This window comes from Histoplasma capsulatum, assembly GCF_000150115.1.
Source record: "Histoplasma capsulatum G186AR genomic scaffold supercont2.21, whole genome shotgun sequence".
Taxonomy (NCBI): Eukaryota; Fungi; Ascomycota; class Eurotiomycetes; order Onygenales; family Ajellomycetaceae; genus Histoplasma; species Histoplasma capsulatum.
This window is the reverse complement of record NW_025544821.1, coordinates 240,093-255,403: the sequence shown is the minus strand read 5'-3', so window position 1 is coordinate 255,403 and position 15,311 is coordinate 240,093. Positions and strand designations below refer to the sequence as shown.

Sequence of the window (15,311 nt, the reverse complement as noted above, 5' to 3'; positions counted from 1 at the left end):
TATAAATATTATTTACAGTATTATAAATTTATAGATATTCAGATCTCTTTATAAAATAATTAATTATATTACAGATATTTAGATATAATAATCTATATATCTAATAATAAAAGTATTCAGATTTAGTAAGAAATTTATATAATAATTAGATATTTGAATCTTTTAATACAATCAACATACTTGAGTATAGAAACTAATAACAAAACACTCAAGTTTTTAATATAATTGATACATTCAGATATAGAATCTAATAACTAGATATTCAAATTTTAAATACAGATGAATTAATTTATAATATAATAGATATATTACTGATTAAATAGATATTATTAATATTATAAATTAAATTATTTATACTATCTATATAGTTTATATAATTTATTTTAATAATACTATCAATAAATTTGACACTATTCTGATAACAGTTTATAAATTAATTAAAAAAAAAAAGAGAAAGAAGATCAGAAGAAGAGATTATATAAAAGAATTTTTATAAACAGAGAAATTGAAATAAAAGAAATATTAGAGATTGTATTTTAAAAAAACACAGAGCAGAAGAATTGTTAGAGTGTTAAGATATATATAATTGTAAAATGAAATTACAAGAAAATGTGAGAGAACTTCATAAGCACACATAAGTATATGAGCATACAGTAGGGGGTTAGTTGTGTAAATTAACTGCTAATGAGTGCTAACCCATCACAATTATTTATATAGATAAAGAATTCTCTATTCAAGGAAATAATATTCAACTTATTCAATATAATATCAGTTGCAGTGTATTCTAATTAAAACATATTGTTTTATTTAAAAATCTGCTATCTGAGTCATAACCTGTGGGATGGTTAATCTTCTCATTGTGCGATTGCTAGCTAACTATATAGGGGTAATCATGTGCGGTGGAGGGCCACCTGGGCAACTAGTGCCCAACATAATGTCCATTTGCTTCATTACGTCACATGACCGGACCAGGTCGTGTGAGCTCTCAGCCAAACGTTCTAGTCTTCCATGAGCCTTATTAAACTCCTAACCCAACCTATTGTCCATGGCCCAGGATGACTGAAGTTTCCCTACTCTTGCTACTAGATTACAAAGGAATGCAATGAACGCGTTGCTACCTGTCCAACTACTGTCACGATGAAGTCATTGCTCATCCTCGTTTTCTCCGCAATAATTCACAGCATCGCTGCAGTCCTCCCGGAACATCGGGCCGATTATATTGATGACACGACACGGAGTCCGAGGGAGATACGCACGATATCGAAGGAGCTGTTTACCTCTCTTGAGGAGCTTTCCCGTATTGTTGATATAACCTATTGCGTTGGGACGACAGGCGTGTATAAGCCATTCATTTGCGCTGGACGGTGTCATGAATTTGAAGGCTTTGAACTGGTCACGGTATGTAAATCCATGGAGCTTCAGTGAAATATCAGATATTGTCGCAAAGCATACGCCGTGCCATATCTCCTGCTACATATATATCTTGCTACGACTCGCTAATCACAAAAAAAACATAAAAACAAAAAAACGCAATACAGACCTGGAACTCAGGCCCATTTCTCTCAGATTCATGCGGCTTTATCGTCCTCTCCCACTCACCATGGCGCAAACGCATCATCATAGGATTTCGCGGCACCTACTCGATTGCAAACACCATCGCGGACCTCTCTGCTATCCCGCAGGTCTACGCTCCATACCCTGCCAAAAACCCAGCCTCGCCAGACCAGCCACGCTGCATTAACTGCACTGTCCACGCCGGATTCATGGAATCGTGGAAGAACGCAAGACATTTACTGCTGAAGCCTCTAAAACAAACGATGGCCAAGTATCCCGATTACCAGCTGGTCCTGGTGGGACACTCGTTGGGCGGAGCCGTTGCCTCCCTTGCCGGCCTCGAGTTTCAGGTTCGGGGCTGGCAGCCACAGGTAACGACGTTTGGGGAGCCAAGGGTGGGAAATCAGGGGCTGGTGGAATATATAGATGTGGTATTCGGTCTAAAAAATTCGTCGCTATCGTTGAATTACGACAATAAGCGGAATGCGGGGAACAGCGCCAACAAGACATTCTCTTATCACCGCGTCACGCACATTAACGACCCAGTCCCTCTTCTCCCTTTGTCGGAATGGGGCTACCGACCTCACGCGGGTGAGATATATATCTCAAAACCGGATCTGCCTCCTAAGATCTCTGATATTCAGCACTGCGCGGGCGATGCGGACCCTGGATGCATCGCTGGATCTGAACTAGCGGATAAACGATACTTATTGCCCTTCACCCTGGCTTTATCCACAGCCCAATTGAGAATGTCAGATGCCGGGCGCATTGGGAATGACGGGGATGATTACATGGATGATGATGATGATGATGATGGTGTAATTATGGACACTACTATATCTCTTAACCATCAACAACAGCACCAGCAACAACTTCCCTTGTTATCGTCCGGATCGAGGCTGGGGGGTCGGATGCAAGTCCGAGTTCAAGACCATGGTAATGAAATCAACCAGGTCTTGACAGAGTGGAGCCCTATTCCTCACCGCTATCGGCTGTGGGAACTGCTGTTTGGGCACCGCGATTATTTTTGGCGTTTGGGGATTTGTTTGCCATCGCCGAAATGGGGTGAGAAGGCTCCTGGTGATCATGGTTTCTGGAAATGGCTTTGGAAATGGAAGTGGCCATGGGGAAGTTGGCGGGGGAAGAGCCGATGTGGTAGCAATGGGAATGGGTTGAATTAGCTGCTAGATCCTTTTTTTTTTTTTTTTTTTTTTTTTTTTTTGGCCTTGGATTTTCGGGTTTCGGGATTTTTCTTCATTGGTAGCGTGCTTTTTGTTGTTTTCCCATTCATGTCCAATCTCCTTGCTCCCGTTTTTTCGGGTTTCATTTTTTATTGTTCATTTTTCCTCTATACCCTTATGCGACGTCATTGTTTTTATTTTCTGGCGCTTGATGCCGGAAAATTTTCGGTCTTAGCAAAGCTACGGTTAACGGCATACCCTATTTCCAGCGTTTGGCATATATGATGATCCTGTTGGGCAAGATTAGCATGGTTTTGGTTAACTAATAAGAGCATATTTAAGGTTACTGGATATCGTGCTCTCTCGTGAAAGGTGATTCCTTGTTGACTTGGTGACACAGTTGATATCATGTGATTCTCCGATGGTGGACCAGAGGCTCCAGGACGGGTCTGCGCTAGCGTACACATCGAATCTTAGACAACAGGGAACACCGCATTTTCATGGGAGAATGACTTGGACTTCCGAGACCAACATTCGGAGAGACTGAACTTGCAGGGCGGAGTGAAACAGTATACAGTATCAAAGAGGAAACCAGGCATGACACCTGGGAATGACACCTGATGACACATGCCAGCTGGTGGCGAGTGGATTGCTCACTCCAGAGTTTGGCAATCAACATTGACAGGCTCCTTGCCCTTGTCACTGAACCTGCGGGGACCTCGAGATAGGTGCAACCAGTGCAGCCAGATGATGCGTGTTCTGTGCTTCCCTTCTGATGCTGATCTCACCATCCCAGCCATCCGGTTTGCTTGGAAGGTTTGAACAAGAGCTGCGGGGTCGAAGCTTATCTCTCGATTTTCGGGATTTTCAAGGTGGACCAAGACATATGCTGAACTTTCTTCTGCAACTCTTCACCCCTTCGGCAATCGGTTAAAGGGCCGGCTGAGGCTGACAGAATCCGCAAATCACGACTTCTCGTCACCTTGGTCTGCCAAGATGATTGAGCCAGGAGATTGAAAGCATTCAGCCCCCTCCAGCGCTACATTGGCTCGTGTAGTTCTCGAAGTGATCAGCTTGCACGAACTACACTGCCACAATAATGCGCTCTCTCTCTCTCTATCTTTCTTTTTTTTCCTCTTTTTTTTGTTACCGTTCGCAACCTGAGCGTTGCTACGCGCTGTCAAGCACGTCTCTTTACAAAGTTCAGTTCCCCTCGGAGCTCTCATAGCACCTTCCTCAAAACAGGTTGCTGCGCATAGTGGGTGCTCAGCGAAGAAATGCAATGATGCCGAGAACTTGGATCTTGTGACAGAGCTATCCAGAGACATTGTGTTGGGTATAACTCTCTTTCCTTTCCAATCCGCGCCGATGCCTGCATTGGCCGGTTGCAGCCCATGCCCCATACCAACAGCTCGCCCGCGAGCTACTCCACAAAGCAATGACCAGGAATGCACAGATTAAGTTAACCCACATTCATGGAAATCCTTGGCGTCAATCTCGATATCTCAATTTTATTCTCTTTCTTTTTAAAGCTGTCCCCTTCCCACTGTTCACCTGACGAAAAGCTATCGACCTTTGCTTTTGATATTTTCAAACCCATAGTTCTATTGCAAATATTACCCACCATGCTCTCACTCCATACCCCCTTGTTCATCCAGCTCCTCTTTTGGACGCTTGTTCAAGGAGTTCCCAATCCGGAACCGTGTCGCGGCTCTTGCAATGGCCGTGACCCGGGTTTCATCCGACGGACGTCAGATGGGAAATATTTCCGCTTCCAGTCATACAATGGGATATCCATCTCGTCTGCTTCCTCGATGGAGGGCCCGTGGTCAGCTCCAAAATCCATGCTGCCACAGGGCTCGTCGATAAATCTTCCAGGAAAGCACGACCTCTGGGTAAGTGGTTGATGGTTTGGGAAAGGTGTAAACGGAAAGAAATTATGGAGTTTTGTGTTGATCATATGCAGGCTCCCGATGTTTACAAAGTTAACGATGAGTACCACGTTTACTACTCAGTGTCAACGCTTGGCTCGCGCAATTCTGCCATCGGGCTGGCAACCTCCCGAACCATGGAGCCAGGTTCTTGGACTGATCATGGCTCGATTGGTGTACAGACCACGACGAGCGATAACTTCAACGCCATTGACGGCAACCTCTTTGAGGATGGAGATGGCACATTCCGTTTCAATTTCGGATCTTATTGGGGCGGTCTCTACCAGCTTGGGATGAATGGCGATGCGACCAAAGCATCATCGTTATCTTCAGCTATCAACCTCGCCTACGAGCCAGGCTCGAACCACGACATCGAGGCTTCCTATCTCTACAGAAACAATGACGATTACTTTCTTTTCTTCTCTTGGGGGCAAGCCGGTGATTTTGATATTCATCCTCCTCCCAAAGGCAAAGAGTATCGCATCAAGGCCTGTCGGTCATCTAAAGCGTCTGGCCCTTTTGTGAGTCTTTTTCCATGTTGTTGTTCCTCGATTTTCGTTTGGGGTAGTGTAGCTGATTCCGATACTAGACTGGTCCCGATGGACGGCCATGTACTGAAGGGGGAGGTATGACTGTCCTCGCAAGCCACGATGATATATTCGGACCAGGTGGCCAGTAAGTTTTGTTTCTTTTCCCATCCCATAATTTTCCCCGGTTGTTGTTGTTTCCTTTTACAACCAACAAGTCAACCAGCGACAAGCGCTCAGTGAGTAAATGCTGATACTAAAACCCTATATTTTCTTGAACAGAGGAGTCATGACACACCCAGAGTACGGCCCGGTGCTCTACTATCACTATTCAAATACCAAGATCGGAATGTCGAACGCTGACCAACTTATTGGATGGAATCGCCTTGATTTTTCCAGCGGCTGGCCCGCGGTCGTATGACACAGGATTTCTCGTTTCCGGTTTTTATTTTATTTTCTCTTCCGTTCCCCTTCAGTTTCTTTTCAACATGCACTCCATGGCACCTGACAGTTCTTGCATTTGACTTGAACTAATGCTGTCGATCTATACATTATTTTTAGACTAATGCTCAGGTCGAGAACAATTCTTTGGAATCTCTCTAGAGCCATCAACCCAGACCAAAGTTCTTACGCAGTCACATGCGTCTTGTCGACCATTAACTTTTTCATACATTTTTTTCAAACCACCACTATGCACAGAGATATATATATGTATATAATGCCAAACAATATATGATGACCATACTCTCGTATTCATATTCTGAAGAACCCTTTATGTGTGTGTTTCCTCGCTCTGGTTTTGGACAGTGATGTCTTATCCCATCTCCGCGATGTGCCCATAGTAGAAGGACGATTATTATTCTGAGCTGGTCCGCATATGTATGAGACAACACACGTTGACCTAAGATGCCCCAAGGGTGAAACCCCACCCTTGCCGATCCTGTGGTGCCATCGCCTGGCCTGCGCCTCTTTATGCAGCTACCCTGATCAGCGAGCGGCTCAGCTGCCACGGCATTCCTCGAACCATCGAATCAAACATGCATGAGTTTTTGTCTTGAGGTGAAGATCGTCTCCAAATCCGTCAGAATTTTCTGATTGTCGCTAAGCTACTCCTCTCCCAGGCATGCTGCATTGTCGTGGGATTTCTCAAATAATAGAAACTAAGATAGTTATTATGAAATTAAAATTAACGCCCATCGACAGGGTAATGAAGTAAGGTTGCGGCACCCAAATTTTGCTCAGACGGAAGGCTTTTTTAGCTTGTGGGGAGGCTAAGTTAGTGTTTGGGGTTGGTAACTGACTAGTCAACGTTTGAATCTTTTGGTCTTTTATCAAGCGCTAAAGAAAGTACTTTTGTTTTTTTTTTGGCTCATGAAAGCTTATGATCTTTTGAACAAAAAAATTCCGACTCTTGTGTAAATCATGGAAGGCTCATGCATTGACGCTAGAGTACGCAGTGGGCAATCGATCCATCACGAAGTTCCAGCCGCAGTTAGTGAGGGTCATTTGTCCAAGAATACCATCATATGGTTTGTCGGATTCAAGGAGATGGAGGTATGTTATACATTGTAGGGCGGAAGGATATACCTATATATGGCAAAATGGGCGGATCAGGCCTGAAGGAGTGAGTGTGTTGGTCAATGTGCCATTTTGTTGACTGTGGTATCTTTCCGCTTTGCCCGTTTGTGGTGCAGCACGACTCCTGGTATTGACACCCCAAAAATGCCCCCTTGCAATATTCTGCTGCCGAATAGAAAAAAGAAAAAAGGGCAAGGAAAGAAAATAAATCCATGTCCAAAATTTGGGGGATCGGGGAGAAGGGGTGGAGGAATATGGGATCTCTCCGTTTGCATAGCGAGGTGACATAGCTGCCATTACGCCTGCTGGTTCTGGCGTATGAGGAATTCATGGGATTCCCATCTCAGAATTCAGGCTGAATGATTTCATGTTTCCCTTCTTGACAGAATGCTACTCTGTATCATGCCTGTGCAACGCAGCATCAAACTGCCTGTCTTGGGCTTTGTAGATGGATCTGGCATTGCAAACTTGATAATGAGGTGTGTGATTCGTGGTAATGATTCGTGGTAATGATTCGTGTCAAATTGACATAAATGAATATAATATATAGTAACAATCAAGAACCAAAAAAAAAAAAAAAAAAAAAAGGAACCAAAATAAAGTACTTTCTCCCATAGGGGGAATCGAACCCCCGGCTAGCGTGTGAGAGACGCTGATGTTAGCCACTACACCATATGGGATGGTTTGATTGGGGCCAATGACGGGTTGTGCCACAATAAGTACAGTAGTATAATGATCTAAGTGCATACCTCTCGTTCACCTGCTGGTAGTAGAGTGGACGAACCTCCCAATCCAATTCCTCCAGCAGAATATTTCTTGGACTCTGAAATTCGCAAGCAAGGACCCTTTGGGAGAGTCGAGACATTCCAGATCAACCCGCGGTATTTGATGCGCTTCCCATCAACTTCTCGAGATGGGCTTTTGATCTCTCTCTTACCGGATATATGAACAATTGAAATATCTGATCGTGGAACTTGTTCCTGCCATTCGCGAATGAATGAATGAATGATAAATTACGCGCAAGATGGAGACAGAGCAGTTCCAAGAATGTTGATTGATACTATGGTATCCCTCTGATCAAGTGTGGGTTCGAAATCTGTGCCGTGAAAACTGACATCGGAAAGTGACCCTGGGCTGAAATCAGACCAATTTATCTAAGCGATGGCTAATAATTCCGGTCACACCGATTGTCGAGAGTCTGGTAGGAATCACAAGAAAAATGGAGCTCCAATTCAGACTCTTGTTCATATGATGCATCGAAATCCATTTTTCTAGAATTCATCAATGTGAAATCCCGCTTTCAGCAATAGCTGCTGCAATAAAATAGCACACATTTCAACACCCCCCCGAGACGGTCTGCGTTTGTAGAGGTATATTCCTGTGTCAACTTGGGTTCCTGTGCAGTTATCCCGTTTTGAACCGTGAATATATGTAGAACAAGAAATTTCTCGGTGATGTCTGTATCCGCTCACTTGCTTTTGATACATACCGACTTTCAAACCTCTCGTATACTAACTCAGACTTGCAGACGCCGTTTTCTCACAAAAAGAAAAGAAACAGCTAAGGAATGGGGCAAGGATTAACGGAAAGTGACTGAACTTTGCGGATGATTGGAGTCATAGCAAGAGAGTAATGGAGAAGCAAGAACTCCATAGTGAAATGGCCATTGACAACCTGAGTGTCTGGGATTTCTGGTGCACTGATCGACGGAACTTGATCATCGGGAAACAGTGGTGGGATGGGGCGCCGGGTGTTGCTAAGCTGGGAATTCCCAAGCTGAGTTGGGAAGTTTTCAGCGTTTCTTCAGGGTAGGCTTGAGCCCACGCTTGGGACAAAAATATGCTGGTGCTGGATGTCGCACTAATGGTAACAATGCTGTGAAGCAGTCTTCCAGGCCCACTCCCCTCGAACATCCAAATATGAGGCGGGATTCGAACGTTTCAGACGAGCTCTCGAATATATACTCTTATGGATCTTCAATAGTAGGCATTATTTTCAGTTCTCTATCTCTCTAGATTTATCTACCGAGTAGGAAGGAATGGTTTAAAGATTTGCTCGATTTTCAGAGATGCTGAATTCCCTACGAAGCAGAGCCCGTTCGTTGACAGTGACGGAGACACTCACAGTGTCGGGCACAAAGCCTTTGGTCGGATTTACGAAGCTGCTGGGGGAACTCGCCCGCTAGAAACGAATCGAATATACTCATGTACACATCCTTGTCGTCAATCTCAGTCAATTCAAGCGGAGCATGTAGGAATCTTGTCGAATCCTGGCACGAACTACAACACTTGAGGGCCATCCGCCCATATCAAAATATCGTCAGCATTGTCCTGATGGGATAGAGTTTCGGCAACGGATTGCAGGGTAATTAGTGCTTTGCGAAATGATCAATTCCAAGCAGAAAGGAGGCCTCTATGAATTAAAACGAATTAAGAATTTCGCCTGCCACGCATTGGCCAGGAAACAAGGTATTCCTGGGAACCAACCCTGTTCAGGCAGGCTACTTGGCGATATCGTTTTCCGACTGCTCTCTCTGGATGCCGATGATCCAATTGCCTGCTCTGAGCTTGGAAGCATTCGCCCCCATGCTTCTCTCGGCTGTTCGTCGCATCCTGGCTGAGAGACACCTGAGAGGTCATAGAACAAAGGAAGTGTCGCCCTCCGGTTTAACCATTTCCCCAGAATTGCGCCCTGTGCAGCTTTGGGCCGGACTGGACCTTTATGGACTATTCCCACGCGGAAATTCTCATTCAGCAACCTGGAGCGGGAACCCGACATGTTTTTGGCGGCGAAGGGGAACCATTATTGGAAGAGTTTTGAGATCTCCCGATAGTTATCCTCCAACCACCCGAGCAATCCCTTGGATCCAAAAAATCCCCATGGACATTTTACGATACTCGCATACTAGTTCCCTACACGGTTAGATCACGACGTAAATGCGTCGCTAGATAATCCTTGGACTCAATAAAGAAACTATTGCACGTACTCCAGGAAACTACCTGTGAATGGAAAATGGTACATTCTTTTGAGTCGCTAACAGAGATGCTAAGACGTGGCATTGCCTGGTGAAGAGGGGTGGGTGTTGTTCAGCTACGACAATTTCTTCAGGAGGATCAGGCCATTGAGCACCAGCGGAAAAAGAAAACTAAATCACAAAATATGAGGGAAAGGATGACGGAAGAAAGCAGAGAATAAACAAAAGAAATTGAAACAGGAAGAGGAAGAGAAAAATGTGAGAGTGAGAGGTGGAAAAAAGGTAACTCTCGGCCCATGAATCGCAAAGATCCCCTCCCTCGTGACCATCCATCCATGTATCCTTCAATCTCTCCCAGCATCAACTCCCACCGCCTGCCATCCAGTAACCAAGAATTATGGATATCTTGACTGAAGCCATTTCGCCCAAACCTCACCAATAGCACGATGCTCCATTGTTCCGTTCAACGAAAGAGCCAACCCCTTAGCTGATGAAACAACACCCTCCAGTTCTGCAAAGCTCAGCTCCACTGGCTCTTTATCGCCATCCCAGACATTCACTTTAAGTACCGCATCCACCACAGTCTCGCACCATGTGTACAGATCGTCGAGTAGCTGGATAGTCGTGAATTGTGGAGAGTATGCCTTTCGGGCTGTATCGACGACATTGCTATTTGGTGGCGGGCACAGGGGCCGGGGAGCGGTGATTACCGTTGGTATTCCTGGTTGTCCAGAGGGGGTCAGCTGTTGCTGACTCGGTTGTTGAAGCCGTGATGGCGATTGCTGCTGCTGTCCCTGTTGCAACAGGTGTTGTTGATGTTGTTGCTGGCGAACCCGATCCCAATCCAAGTCTGCAATCAAGCTCAGATACTCTCGCAATCCCAGCCCATCGTCATTCCTAGTGGCCTGGTCGACTGTACGGAAAATTTCCCTTATCGGCTGCTGAAGATCTCGGAATGCTGGATCTGTCAGCACGTTGATACCCCTCCAGGGGATATCTGAGCCGAATGGGCGTGAGGGACGGGCAGCATTCGGGACGACCAGTTTTAACATCGGCTGCGGACGGTGGGCTTCCCAAAAACGGCGGGCAGCACATATACAGTGGAATTCTATTTCCCGAAGGTATATCGATTGGAGAGTGCGGGTATGGCTGGCTGTTGGCCGCGGCGTGGGGAATGTGTCAAATGGTTTGTATGCGCTACTATCGCCCAACGGAGGTTGGATAAGTTGTCGAGGTTGGCTCATTGGCGCAGGATGCGGAAATATAGGTGGTAGATGACGACCTGGAGTTTGCGCCCTACTCTGGTCTATTGGAGGGAGCCTCAAGGATGCGGGTTGTGGTGGGCTGGTTGATCTAATGGTGGGATTACCATCGGCTGCAGGTATTGATGCTGATGGCTGAGAATTCCCATGTTTATGAGAATCGTCCTTTTTAGCTTTCGCTGTCCCCATCATCAACTGACGTATTTATGTGGATGTATTAGGCAAGAAAAGCTTCCTCCTGTTCTATTATGAGATTTGTGAAGTATGCGTAGTGTTGAACGAGTCGTCGGTGGGAGAATCTGAAGTGTATAAACAAAAAATCCTTCAGGGAATTAGGTGGAATGACGAACAACTTAGGTTTATATAGCTAGGATCTCCAACTCAAGATCCATCAAGGTACTTGTATCTAAGGGTTAAATGTTAAATGGGGGTGGGTGAATGGACTACAGAGACGTTCAAGGTGATTCGAGAACACTCATCGAGACCATGTTTGATGCTTCCAGCTGAGTCAGGGGCCATAGAAAGAAGCAAACTCTGGAATTGTGAAACTGACCGTGAATATCAAACAATCGAGAAACAGCAGCAATTCGATATAAGGCATATATGCACATCAAAGAAAGGAAAGAAGAAGACGAATACAGCAGCGAATAAGTATACTCATTCATGAAAGGAAACCGATTGCACATAGGAGAATATTAGGACACTGAGACATCTCACATATCGTTGAAAAACTTTGAATAGGGAGTAGGAGAAAGGTTGAGAAGTTAGAAAAAAAGAGCTTCATTCATCTGTCATTGGCCTCTATATCACACGCTCCATACAACGATTCTGCCGTCCACGCCGCTTGCTGTCGAAAGTTAATGATGTGTTAGCTGTCTGTTTCTCAAAAAAACCCACCAAAAGAAAGCTGGAAACAAGAGTGACTACTTACTGCTAAATTTGCGAACTTTGCCTCCAGTTTCTTCATAGACTCTAACAGTGCTAATCGTATTTTGATGTACAGTCTGGAGTTGAGTGTCATTCTTCGTACTTCCTTTGATATCCATTTGGCGGAATTTGTTTAGAGCACTCTCTTCACGGACGCTGTCAGCCCCCGCCCGTGCTTTTGCATCCACTGGTCCCAGCAATTGCCAACCAGATTCATCCCCACTAAGGCGGTATGCCTCGGAGTCCTGTGAGACTAGTCAGCAAGGATATTCGGCTTGGAATGTGTAGCTATTAGGGTTCAGACATGTCCAGCAGCAATAAGCTCATTCTCTCCATTCCATATCAAACTCATAAATGGCAGTAACCTAGTGCTGATATTCAGCATTGCCTTGGGGGGCTGATCTGGTGCACTCGGATAGACGATAGTGACACTACTATCATGGGCAGTGAACGCTAAAGAATTACCGCTGGGCGAAAAAGCACATCCGTGAATCCATCCAGCAGAATCATTTAGGAATTCACCGCAAACAGTATTGAACGGTAATCGCTCTCCCCAGGCGCTCGGTTCTGGGCGCTCTTCGATGCCTTTGATGAAGCTGGAAAACACTCTTGCGTGTGAATCCGTAGACCCGGCAGCAAGTAGTACTGAGTTGGGATGCCAGGCCAGAGTTGTGATGGTACTTCTAATGGGCTTCTTTAAGTGTTTGGAGATCCACCAATCGTTCTCCTCCTCAAAGTAACAGACGGCGATCGCGCGCGCACCCGAGCCCACAGCGAACTTCTGCTCCGACGGCGACCAGCGAACAAATGTTGCGGCACGGTTAATACGGAGAAGCACAAGTGTTGGTTTCCATCCGGCAGGAGTGCGTTCCCAAACGTACGCATTGCGATCTTGAAAATAAACATCTAGATTTAGCAATATGGAATCAGATGGTGATAGCGGTGTCACTGACCCTGGGAGCAAGTCACAATTTTGCCACTTCTAGGGGCAATATCCACTCCTGTCACAGTTTTATCGTGGCCTTTAAGCTCATCGCTCAGGTTATATTTGGAACCTGATTTCTGGTATAGGTCGACGACATTATCTTTGGCTACAGCCAGTGTCTGCTTATCAGCGGAGAAAGAGTGGTCGGTAATTGGGTGGTGGAAGAGATGGTGCACTTCCGGGGCAGCAGCCATGTTGGGAGGGTCAAGTGTGCGATAGGAGGAGCTCTCTACTATCGCCAGGGTTGAGCGTGTTCTGAATCTGTATCTCTACGATGCCTTATGTCCAAAGAACTGTGAGGCTCCATGGCAGGATGATAAACGATTACTAGTAACCTTGGAGATGGTGGGAGTCAGGTGATCTTGGCTTCTGCTTGCTTTTCTTCACACAAACAAAACATCCACACGCAAAGACCTAGTTGAGGAAGTCAGCCTACGGACCCTGAGGTTGTCGAAGCAATTGATGTGCTCCGTGATATACAGATCATTTTAATTCGTTTAAGGAGATATACCAGGTTTGGAATTTCAGAAAAAATGACGGCCAAACCCGCATCCGCGGTGGTGAATGTGGGAGCTCCAAACCAAACGTACGTGGAAATCAAATATCGATATTCCCGCCTTTAACCTGTTAGCCGCATTTACTGACTATACTACAGACTATACTGCACGAATCTTCCAGATAAACTTAAAAAGCCAGATTTGCGACTAGCCCTGTACACCCTCTTCTCAACCTACGGCACAGTCCTCGACATTGTCGCGATGAAAACGGCAAAGATGCGCGGCCAAGCTCACGTTGTATTCAGAGATATTCAAGCCAGCACTCAAGCTATGCGAGCATTACAGGGTTTTGAGTTCTTTGGCAAAGAGATGGTATGTACAAATACTGTTATTTTGGTGGCCTGATTTGGAAACAATGGGGATATGAAACTCACAATTCTAATTCTTTTTTGGAAAATAGAAAATCGTGTATGCGAAAGGCAGTTCAGATATAATAGCAAAGCTCCGAGGTACATATAACACAACAGCAACCGCACCGGCGCCTGGCGTATCTACCGAACTTCAAAAATCCATATTCAATGCTCCCCCTTCGGCTGTGGTCTCCGCTAGTACAACGGTAAAACCTGTCGCATCCGAATCGCAACCAACGAGCGAGGGTCAACAGGGCGTCAAACGACCCCGTGAAGAAGACGAGAGTGAAGGCGAAGCACCGATGGAGGAAGACGATAGCGACGTCTCTATGGAAGCATCATCTGATGAAGATTAAAACCAACAAATTATTCATAGGACGTATATTACATTTTGCGGTCGACAAAGGAGGGGGAAAAAAGGACATTGCACCCGCTTTCTTGGGTCCTCTTGCTCATTCGTCCTTCCTTTCTTTTCCAAAAGGGAGCCTAGCTTTTGAAGAAACTTTCCCCGCTTTGTGGATTTCGTCTCTCGATCAGGATTTCGCTCGGAACATGCAATCCCACACAATTCCCCACTAAGCCAAGCCACAAGAGCAGATACGTCTCCGCGGTTACTTCTGGTTTACTCCTTGCTATGTCCCTCAATGCATCTGGGGTGTTGCAAGGGTGAACAAAGTATACCGGAAGGTCCGATAGGGGGTGATGCTACAGTTTAGTTAGCGTTCTTTTTATCTTCTTTCTTACTTGATGGACAAGGGTTGGCTGTAGAGACATGGCGGGGAGAGAAGAGGAGGGGGGAGAAGGGAAGGGAGAAGGCAAGAAGAGGTACAATATCAAACATACCCCGATGCTCAGACCGCCCAATATGCCAACGCTTTTTAGTTCCGATCGATACGGTGCGGGAACAATACGATTGTAAATTAGATCCAGATGACGATCTGGACTTTTAGCAGACTTGCCACTGCTGTCGTTTTTGGTGTCGTGCAGGAAGAAATACAGGATCGGGACTTGATACGTAGGGGACAGCATAATATTGTACTCTACTTGCAGGTTCGTGCATGCTTGTCGAATGAGCTCTTCCTGTGTACCACGCACATTGTCAGAATCGACCCCGCAGTGAACGACCATGCTTGATCATTTGCTTTTTCGTTTCTTTCTTTTTCTTTTTTTTTTCCATTTGAAAAGAGAAAGCCCAAAGCTACGTGGAGGAGCATGTACGAACGGGATCATTATCATTATTAACGTCATCATCATCATCATCATTGAGCTCGACAATGTCAGCCGTATCATCGTCATCCTCTTCTACCTCATTCTTCAATGTATCACCCGGATGTTTCAGATGCTGCGGGGAAGTAGACTTTCGGTCGTCGAGCTGCTTCTCTCACTCACACCATTCGTGCGTTCGACATCTCAAGTGTTGAGATGTTGGAAGCAGGGCTGTCACGATTGGAGCATTATGCTACCTACACGTTAAGAAGATGGCGG

The 15,311-nt window shown here is 45.5% G+C and overlaps 7 protein-coding genes and 1 non-coding gene across 8 annotated transcripts; 4 read left to right on the top strand and 4 right to left on the bottom strand.

The window, feature by feature from the left end:
• Positions 1-1,137: 1,137 nt before the first annotated feature.
• HCBG_09140 (extracellular lipase) lies at positions 1,138-2,735 on the top strand (the record flags this gene model as incomplete). Its single annotated transcript, XM_045436189.1, has 2 exons — positions 1,138-1,398; positions 1,539-2,735. The coding sequence occupies 2 exons, from the start codon at positions 1,138-1,140 to the stop codon at positions 2,733-2,735; spliced, it is 1,458 nt and encodes a 485-aa protein (XP_045283177.1).
• A 1,625-nt stretch (positions 2,736-4,360) lies between these two features.
• Positions 4,361-5,614, top strand: HCBG_09139 (glycosyl hydrolase; the record flags this gene model as incomplete). Its single annotated transcript, XM_045436188.1, has 4 exons — positions 4,361-4,630; positions 4,702-5,187; positions 5,256-5,341; positions 5,476-5,614. 4 exons carry the CDS (start codon positions 4,361-4,363, stop codon positions 5,612-5,614), a joined length of 981 nt encoding a protein of 326 aa, XP_045283176.1.
• A 1,765-nt stretch (positions 5,615-7,379) lies between these two features.
• On the bottom strand, positions 7,380-7,451 carry HCBG_11081. Its single transcript has one exon. It is a non-coding gene; the product is annotated as a tRNA-Glu (tRNA).
• A 952-nt stretch (positions 7,452-8,403) lies between these two features.
• Positions 8,404-9,695, top strand: HCBG_09138 (uncharacterized protein; the record flags this gene model as incomplete). Its single annotated transcript, XM_045436187.1, has 4 exons — positions 8,404-8,579; positions 8,666-8,753; positions 8,821-8,992; positions 9,232-9,695. 4 exons carry the CDS (start codon positions 8,404-8,406, stop codon positions 9,693-9,695), a joined length of 900 nt encoding a protein of 299 aa, XP_045283175.1.
• Positions 9,696-10,140: 445 nt separating this feature from the next.
• HCBG_09137 (uncharacterized protein) lies at positions 10,141-11,199 on the bottom strand (the record flags this gene model as incomplete). Its single annotated transcript, XM_045436186.1, has 1 exon — positions 10,141-11,199. One exon carries the CDS (start codon positions 11,197-11,199, stop codon positions 10,141-10,143), a length of 1,059 nt encoding a protein of 352 aa, XP_045283174.1.
• Positions 11,200-11,345: 146 nt separating this feature from the next.
• On the bottom strand, positions 11,346-13,193 carry HCBG_09136 (Arp2/3 complex; the record flags this gene model as incomplete). Its single annotated transcript, XM_045436185.1, has 4 exons — positions 11,346-11,854; positions 11,939-12,179; positions 12,239-12,825; positions 12,888-13,193. The coding sequence occupies 4 exons, from the start codon at positions 13,111-13,113 to the stop codon at positions 11,814-11,816; spliced, it is 1,095 nt and encodes a 364-aa protein (XP_045283173.1).
• Positions 13,194-13,349: 156 nt separating this feature from the next.
• HCBG_09135 (RNA binding domain-containing protein) lies at positions 13,350-15,130 on the top strand (the record flags this gene model as incomplete). Its single annotated transcript, XM_045436184.1, has 3 exons — positions 13,350-13,505; positions 13,575-13,788; positions 13,877-15,130. The coding sequence occupies 3 exons, from the start codon at positions 13,453-13,455 to the stop codon at positions 14,180-14,182; spliced, it is 573 nt and encodes a 190-aa protein (XP_045283172.1).
• Positions 14,468-15,235, bottom strand: HCBG_09134 (uncharacterized protein; the record flags this gene model as incomplete). Its single annotated transcript, XM_045436183.1, has 4 exons — positions 14,468-14,476; positions 14,670-14,906; positions 15,049-15,138; positions 15,218-15,235. The coding sequence occupies 4 exons, from the start codon at positions 15,233-15,235 to the stop codon at positions 14,468-14,470; spliced, it is 354 nt and encodes a 117-aa protein (XP_045283171.1).
• Positions 15,236-15,311: the final 76 nt, after the last annotated feature.